The 8,565-nt window shown below is 59.6% G+C and overlaps 1 protein-coding gene across 1 annotated transcript in view; it reads right to left on the bottom strand.

Moving 5' to 3' along the window:
• LOC128826309 (leukocyte immunoglobulin-like receptor subfamily A member 1) overlaps positions 1 to 7,904 on the bottom strand; it is a 46,132-nt gene extending 38,228 nt beyond the window's left edge. The window contains exons 1-5 of the mRNA XM_054009557.1: positions 7,843 to 7,904; positions 7,697 to 7,732; positions 6,284 to 6,574; positions 5,289 to 5,579; positions 2,012 to 2,302 (exon numbers count right to left, since the gene is read on the bottom strand). Of these exons, the coding sequence (XP_053865532.1) occupies positions 2,012 to 2,302; positions 5,289 to 5,579; positions 6,284 to 6,574; positions 7,697 to 7,732; positions 7,843 to 7,873 (940 nt within the window). The 5' untranslated portion in view covers positions 7,874 to 7,904. The remainder of the gene's footprint in view (positions 1 to 2,011; positions 2,303 to 5,288; positions 5,580 to 6,283; positions 6,575 to 7,696; positions 7,733 to 7,842) is intronic.
• Between the last annotated feature and the right edge of the window lie 661 nt (positions 7,905 to 8,565).

Here is an 8,565-nt window from a genome sequence, read left to right on the forward strand (position 1 = left end):
CAGCGTGAGAAAGCTGGTGCTCTGGTATCTATATTTATATATACAGGGACATTCCCCCCCACCCCCGCCTCCGCAACCAGCAATGGTGGCTCTTCCCTGGGCTGAGCCGGCGTCCCTGGGGAGAGGACGGGACCCAGGGATTCGGGTCAGCTCAGTGCCCCTGGCATCCCAGAATGGGAGGATCGGCCCAGCGAGACCCTGAGCGCAGATACAGCCCCTGCCTGGCTTCACGGAAACTAGAACAAAAATCATTACTGACTCATATTAATTACCAGGAGCCCCCGTCATGGGCCAGCTGCCCTGTGTGCTCGGAGCTGTACATACACACGACACAGAGATGGTCCCTGCCCCAGTCAGGTGCCATTCACACCTGGAGTCACTGCGGAGATGTGACGAAGTGGGGGGTTTTCTTGTTTTCTGTGGAGTTTCAATGGTTTGCATGCAGAGGAGGTGGGACTCAGTTTCCCTGGGTGTTACTGGTTTAACGAGGTGAGGGGAGAGGGAGTGTGTTTTGCAGAGGACCGGACAGAGGACGTGGAGACCCAGCCGATGATCGGGAGGATGGATACCCCAGCAGCCGGTGACCTGGCGACCTGGTGACCCTGAGGCCCAGCTGAGGAGACACAGCCGGTTCTGGCCAGTGGGAGGACAATGGGCTGCAGAGTGAGGACCCAGTGACCTAACCAGCCGGTTCCAGCCAGAGGACAGAAGCGAGGAGAGGAGGCCCCAGTTTACAACCCTGTTTACCTGGAGAGAAGACAATGGACAGAGGCAGGGCCCGGGGCCAATGATCTCAGATGCCCAGCTGGGAGCAGGGGGGCTCTGGGCTGGAGAGGGGGAGCAGGCAGAGCCCACCTGGATGCAGGGAGACTGGGATGTGCTGTGCTGAGGGAGGCCAGGCCTGAGGCCCTGAGAGTTTCCTGTGCTGTGTTCAAGTCTCAATAAACCCTCCTGTTTCATGCTGGCTGAGAGTCACTCCAGTCTAGAGAACAGGGTGGCATGAACCCCTTCGGGGGAGGAGGCCCCAGAGGTCCAGAGCGAGCGGACTCCCTGAGGGGGCCCACGGCAGAGACAGATGTGCTAAGTCTCAGAGAGGTGCGGATCCAGGAGGTGGACGGGCCTCACCCCGAGAGAGAGTGGACCCCCGAGAAGGGCTGTCTCACTAAAAGGGGCACCCCCCACGGACCGCACGGGGCCAAGAGTGGGCATAATCTGTGAGTCCGTGACAGGAGGTCTGGGTGCGGCTGTCCCTATTTCGGAGGAGGAACGTCCCTGTGTCTATAGAGCTACAGGGGAGCTTGTCTGCCTACCGGGGCTGTATCAAATCAGGGGGCGCTAATACTGACAGCCCAGACTCGCTCTGAGATCACCAGTGGGGGTTGGGAACCACACAAGATTCATTATTTTGGGTCCAGTTTTCATGTAGACAAGGTCTAAGTCCATCTTTCTATCCTTGACCAGAAGTGCTCCCTTCTGTCCACCGCCCTATGTTCCCAAGGCCCCCTATTCCCACTGACCCGTGGCCGTCCGTCCCCATGGATCTATCCATCACTCTCTCAATAGAAGAATTGAACCCATCAGGTCTGTCTACAGGGACCATCCCCCTCCAAATGACCCCATGGGCGTCTGAGCGGGGAGCTCTGTTCCCTGGGGGATGAATTGTTTGATTTTCTCGCTCACCTTCTCCCTCCAGCTCCGTCGTGGGGGGATCCGTTTGCTGGGTCCCAGCTGGGTCGGTTTCCTCTGTGGGATGAAAACGAGCGTTGGCTGGGATGTTGGAGGGAGGGCACCGAGCACCCAGCTATCGTCCCTGAGAGTCCAGCGGCTGCTGCTGCCCCCTGTCTGGGAACCCCCCAGTGACTCTGTCCCCACTCCCCATCTGGATGTCCCCTCTGCTGGGCCCAGGGCTCAGGGCAGAGCCTGGCTCTGAGTGTCCCATCGGAGTCAACATGTGCTGAGAGTCCGGCTGGGTGTGGGGCTGGGAACGGGGACGAGGATCTGGGCCCCTCACCTGTTACCATCAGCTCCACGGGGTCGCTAGGCTCTGACCAGACGGGCGGGTCCCACTTGGTGCTATATCGGCAGCTGTAGCTCCCGACGTCTCCCCGGCTCACGTTGCGGATGGGAAACTCAACCACGTCCCCCACGGAGTCCATTGAGCGCTGTGCGTTTGGGTCTCCAGCTTTACTCAGAAGGACCCTCGTTCCCGCACATCGACACTCACACCGGATGGTCACGGCTCCCCACAAGGTGACCCGCCCACTGGGGCGCAGGGAGATGTTGGGTTTGGGGTAGCTGGGCTCTGCAGGTAGGAGGAGACAGGCCATGTAGGGTGACCAGATGTCCTGATAAAATCGGGAGCATCCCGATATTTAGGTGTTTGTCCCGCATCCCGACCGATCTTTGGTAGGGATGCAATTTTTTGCTCCGCCAGCAACACTGGTGGTTTTTTTCTCCACCGTCGGACCCCACCGCATGTGTTCCGATATTTTCTTCCTCTCATCTGGTCACCCTAAGGCCGTGAGACACAGACCCTGGCACTGCGCCCCATCCCCACAGCCCGGCCCCAGTGACAAGGCCAATACAGGGGCCTGCAGGGAGAGTCTCCTGGATGCTTTTCCCCCTAATCCAAGACCGAGAGAGCTGGGCTAGCGACACAAGAGACACGGGGTCCCCACCCCTCAGCAAGGCAATGGCACTTATCCATCTGCAAGGAGCCCATGGAGGGGTGGCTGGGGCAGGGCAAGGAGAAGCCGAGGGGACCTAGAGGCCAATTGCGTTTTATCTCCATCAGCTGGGGAAGGAGAAATCAGTTGAGTGGGGAATGATCACAAGTGAATCAGAGTTGGCTGGTGTAGCAGGAACTGCTGGGTAGGGTCACACTGGGAACTATTGCTGAGCTCGCCTGGCCAGTAACTGCCATTGGCTGAATTCAACCCACTTCCTGGGCAACAATTTACATTCCTGGAGCACCAGGATCTGGCGTTAGAACGTCCAAGGCACTAGGCCAGAACCCACCGCTCTACGGTCCCTTCGCGGCTTCTCTCTTCTTAGGCTGGTTTGTTGTGTCTTGAGCCATCCCCTTGCGCCGTCTCTGTTTGCTGCTCTGAGTTCCAGCTCAGATACCTGCAGCTATTTCTCCAGGCGATGGGTCGGCTTCTCAATCGAACAACTGTCCCTCCGCTGCTTTATCTAGAGTCCCTTTGATCTCGGACAACTTCTCCCTTCCTGTCGCTGCACCTGAAGGTGCTGGGTGGACGTTTTGTCCGTATTATTTGCTTTACTGTCACTACAGCTCACTTCCTCCTCATTTCTTAAGCCCTTTTCACTTTGCTCACAGCTGGTTTCCATCACGTTTCATTCGTGCTTTACTTCTTTTGTGGTTTTCTAACAATGGCTTAGGTACTTAGCCACTCTTTTCCCTTCCTGTTTCACTGCCTGGTTCTTCCTTTAACTTTCCCCTCATTCCTCTCTTTCCTCTGTCTACTTCCTCCTGTTCCTGCCATCTCTGTCCCTTCACAACGGGACTTTCTCCCTGACAGCTCTCTGCCTGGCCCCTTCGATGACACAGCTCGCACCACAAAAATATACCCCCCAGGCTTGAGCTCCCCCCACTTCCGCTGCCCGGGAATCCTTGGGGGTCTCCCCACAGCTGTTGTTTCCAGGCTGCTTCTGAGCAGCCAACGTGTGCAGCTCCCACTGCTCTTTAACCCGACAGCCCCCAGCCCCGGTGGGCATCACACAGCCAGCCCTGGAATGCAGTCACAGGCGGGGGGCGGGGCCGGCTGGGCAGCCCCTGGGCCCGACTCCTTTGTGCATCCCCAGAGCGGGAGGAGCTGGGGGAGCCTCCCCCTGGGAAAAGCCCCTGCTTTGCAGCTCCCCCTGTGTGCATTGATTCCCCCTCCCTCGGCCCTGAATCTCCACAAGCTGCTGAATGAATTTGCGGAATGAATTTTGTTATGTGCATTTAGAGATGATGTGTGGCGAGGGGGGCTGAGGAGGTTTGTGTGGGGGAGGGGGCTCAGGGCTGGGGCAGAGGATTTGAGTGCCTGGGGGTGAGGGCTCCAGGTTACAGGAGGGGGTTCAGCGCTGGGGCAGCTGCTTGGGGGTGCGGAGGGGGGGTGAGGGCTCCAGCTGGTGGTGGGAGCTATGGGGTGGGGCTGGGGATGAGGGGCTTGGGGTGCAGGATGCACCAGGACTGTGGCGGGGAGAGAGGACTCTCCCCAGCCCTCTCTCACTGCTGCAGCCCGGGGCCCTGGGGAGAGCTGCCTCTCCCTGGCCGCGGCAGCTTAGAGGGAACTTAGGGGCAGGGATCCCTCCTTCCTCAGCCCTGAACTACCAATGGCTGCTGCTCCTCCAGCTGGGGAACCCCCGAATCAGGGCTGGCTCCAGCTTTTTTGCCACCCCAAGCAGCGAAGCGGAAAAATATATAAATAAAGCCGATCGGCGGCACTTCGGCGGCAGCTCAATCACGTCGCATCATTCTTCGGTGGCACTTCAGCGGCGGGTCCTTCGCTCCCTCTCTTCCTCTTTGGGGGCACTGCAGCAGCAGCTCAAAGAGGAAGAGAGGGACTGAGGGATCTGCTGCCGAATTGCTGCTGAAGACCTGGACGTGCCGCCCCAAGCACCTGCTTCCTTCGCTGGTGCCTGGAGCTGGCCCTGCCCCGGTGACTCCGTCCCCGCTCCCCGGCTGGGTTTCCCCTCTGCAGGGCCCAGGGCTCAAGGCAGAGCCTGGCTCTGAGCGTCCCATCGGAGCCAAGACCCGCTGAGGGTTCAGCTGTGTGTGGGTGTGACGAACTGGGACTGTTCTTAATGGGGTCTTTGAATGCTAAGAGGGAAGTGTTGGCTGGGAAGGCAGGGGAGTGTGGCTAGGATGGTCTGCATTGGGGGATGGGAGACTGGCCGAGGGAGAATACCTGAGCATGTAACATGAGAACCCTAGAAGGGGTTAGAGGCCAGGTGACACCTTTGCCCAGAAAACTGAACAAAGGCTGGGGCAGGAGTTTCAGGGCTGGCTGGTGGAAGGGCTGGGAGGCAGATGGGGCTCTGACCCCCAAGGGGGCTGTGGTGCCCTGGGACCCCAAGATGGACCTATCTGAGGGGGTCCTGTTGTCTGTGCCTGCAAGACCTGTCTTGGACTGTGTTCCTGTCGTCTAAATAAACCTTCTGCTTTACTGGCTGGCTGAGAGTCATGGTGAATCGCAGGAAGCCAGGGGTGCGGGGCTTGTGTCCCCCCACACTCCATGACAGTGGGGATGGGAACAGGGACGCCAAGCTGGGCCCCTTACCTGCTACCACCAGCTGCACGGAGTCGCTGGGCTGCGAGGAGATAAAGGGCTGTGATCGGGGCCGGTAGCTGCAGCTGTAGCTCCCTCCGTGCTGCCGGCCCACGGTGGGGATGCGGAACTCGGCCCTGTCCCCAGCAGTGTCCATGTGTCGCTGCGGGTTCAGGTCTCCAGCCTTGTGCAGGAAGAACCTCACATCCCGGCGCTGCCCCTGACACCGGATGGTGGCGTCTGCCCCTGGGGCGGTGACCCCAGTGAGCCTCAGAGAGATGGAGGGTCTGGGTAAGCTGGGATCTGCGCACAGGAGACAGGTTGCAAGAGCCAGACCCGGGCACTCACCCAGCCCCGGCCTCCTCGGCCGGCCCCAGCCCCAGCCAGACCCAGGAGCCCCCAGACAGAGATTCTCTCCCAGATCAGCAGACAACAGCCCACAGCTCTAGGGTGACCCCAGGGTGACGGCACTCTGCCTCTGGGCTAGCCGAAATCAGGGTCACGCTCATCTGGGCAGGGGACAGAACTTCCTCTGGGGCCGGGCCCAGCTGCAGAACGAGCTCCCCCAGCAGCTAAGGGACCTGCAAACCTCCCCACCTCTGGCTCCAAGGCCAGCGCCCTCCCCCGGCCGACCTGCTCCATTATTGACCTGGGGTAGCGCGGCCATTGACCCCCCCAAACTGCCCTAGACCAGATCCTCCACCGTGGGCACAGACCTCCCGCGGGGAAAGGACAAGAGAGAACAACCTGCTCGTGACAGACGGGGCCATGTGGCTTAATGCTCGACTGGCAGGCGCCCGACACCGCGGTGACCAGGGCAGTGTCAGACCATGTGCAGCGTAGGAGGCTGCTCTCCCCGGCTGGGATCCCCCCAGTTACTGTCCCCGCTCCCCGGCCGGGCGTCCCCTCTGCTGGGCTCAGGGCTCTGAGTGGCCCATTGGTGTGAGCCCCCATGGATCTAGCTGGGTGTGGGGCTGGGAGCCGAGGTGCCGGGCTGGGCCCCTCACCTGCTACAATGATCTGCACAGGGTCACTGGGCTCCGAGGAGGCAGCTCCTATTGTTCTGTTGCTATAACGACAGGTGTAGCTGCCACCATGTTCCCGTCTGGCGCTGGTGATGGGAAATTCAGCCTCAGAGCCAGCAGGGTCTGTGTAAGTCAGATAGTTCCCATCTCCAGCCTTGTAGAGGAAGATCCTCATGCCCAGGCGCTGATTCCGACACCGGATGGTGACGTTTCCCCCCACGGGGATCACCCCACCGGGGCTGACGGAGATGGAGGGTTTGGGGTAGGACCCCTCTGGATTCACAAACAAACAGGCAGTAAGTGGGGGTGACACAAACCGCGTTCATCTCATTCAATCCTCCGCCAGTCTGTCACTCCAATGTTTTACCCCCCGCCCGTCCCTGGGGTACAGGCCTGGCCCCGCGGCTCACAGCCGGGGTGATACACAGCAGAGCGGAAAAGAGATTTCCAGTCTCTGATTCCTTTAGTTATCCAGAGTGAATTCAGCTCTCCCGCTCTGTGGGTCAGGAGTGACTGCAGATCAGAACCCAGCCCTACCCCCACTGCAGTCAGGGGTGACTCTGGATTGACCCCAGGGGCCGAGATCAGAATCACCCTCCTGTTTTTTTAACGTTGTAGCAGAGCTGCAGCTCTGCTGGAGTTGGGCTGAACATGGATTATTCTTTAAAATATTCTAAAAACCACATTTACCCCAATTGTCTGGCAATGTGCTATCTGCACAGAACTGCGGGGGGTGGGGTTCGTGGGACAAATCTGAGTCCTTTGAGCAAAGACGCCGACAAACACTTTTGCAAAATCCCCCGGTTCTTCTAATATTTTCCTGCCCACCCCTGGGGTTCAAACTCTGGATCTGCTCTTCCCCGAACCGCTCCCAGCCGCTGGGGATTTAGCTCCGCTCTGCACGGTGCCGGAGGCCCCTTTGGGGATGGGATATTTCAAAGCTGTTCAGGGGATGTTCTGAACGCCGGGTCGGGCTGAGCCGGACCCACGAGCAAAGCAGTGACACGCGCGTGTGCAGCAAGCCGAGGGTGAGACACAACGGTGCTTTGCTCCAGTCCCTCTGCGTGTCCAATTCTTACAGCCCTGCTCTGCCTGACTCGTTCCCCGGGCTCCTGCCAGCTCCCCGGGCACAGTGCGGGGGCGCTGCAGGGTGGCTGGTGCCTTCACTCTGTTTTTCCTAGGGGCAGAGCTTTGAGAGCAGGTGAATTCACCCTGTGTGGTGCCCATCCCTGTAATGAGTGGGGCGAGGTCTCAGTCTCCACCTCTGGGTGTGGAAGGGATCAGAGGTCTGAGAGGATCATCCTTTTGGGCGATCTGCACCTCCCACCCCCCACCCACATCCTCGTCCTTAATGTGGAAATTCCCCCAACTGTCCCATTCCCCACAGATACTCACGTCCCGAGACCCCACTCTGCCGAGCCAGCCAGCAGCCTGGAAAGAAGATGGGTCATTAGGGATCAGATCCCAGAGCAACTGGATCCTACACCCTGGGCTCAGATCCCTCCTTATGGATACATGCCCTGGCTGTCTCTGATACTCACCGAGGAGGAGGACGGTGAGAGCAGACACCATGACGGGGCAGTGGGGACCTCTCAGCGCTGCAACCAACACCCCAGTGCTGAGCTCCACTGAGTCTGAGGTCCGAGTGCGAGCAGAATGAGGAACTGCGCCAGGGGCTGCAGCCCCAGGAAGCCCGTGATGCACTCGGCCCCTTTCTTCCCATCAGATGGTTTCTCTGCAATCTCCAGCCCAAATCTACCGCAGTCAGAGCAAAGTCAGATCCCTGCAACACCCAGCAACCACTTCCCCTCCTGCAGCTGCCTGTTCCCCCCCCCCAATCACCTCCCAGCCCCACATGGGAGCTGCCCATTCTGGGGACCAGCTGGGAACGTGGGACTCTCAGGAGGCATCAAGAGGTGCCCAGGCTGCCCTGACCTTTCCCAAAAGGCCCATCTAGCCTCCCTGGAGCAGCAGCTCAAAGCAGAGGAGGGCATCCCACGCACACAGTGCCCCCCATGGAGTGACCCTCTCCCATGGAGCGGAACAGAGATTCCTTCCTGACCTGCTGGGCCCAGCACCCACCCTAGAGCATGAGGGTGGAGGGACCTGGCCAACCTCCTTCCCAGGTAGTGTCACTACAGATGCTATTCTTAGCTCAGTGGTGTGAGACAGACAGGAAAGAGGGGCAGAGGGGTGTGGGGGGGTTATGGTTTCTGGTCCCCGTGATCAGACAGGGAGGGATAAATTTAGATCCTGCGTTGCTA

Source organism: Malaclemys terrapin, chromosome 20, assembly GCF_027887155.1.
Source record: "Malaclemys terrapin pileata isolate rMalTer1 chromosome 20, rMalTer1.hap1, whole genome shotgun sequence".
Lineage (NCBI taxonomy): Eukaryota > Metazoa > Chordata > Testudines > Emydidae > Malaclemys > Malaclemys terrapin.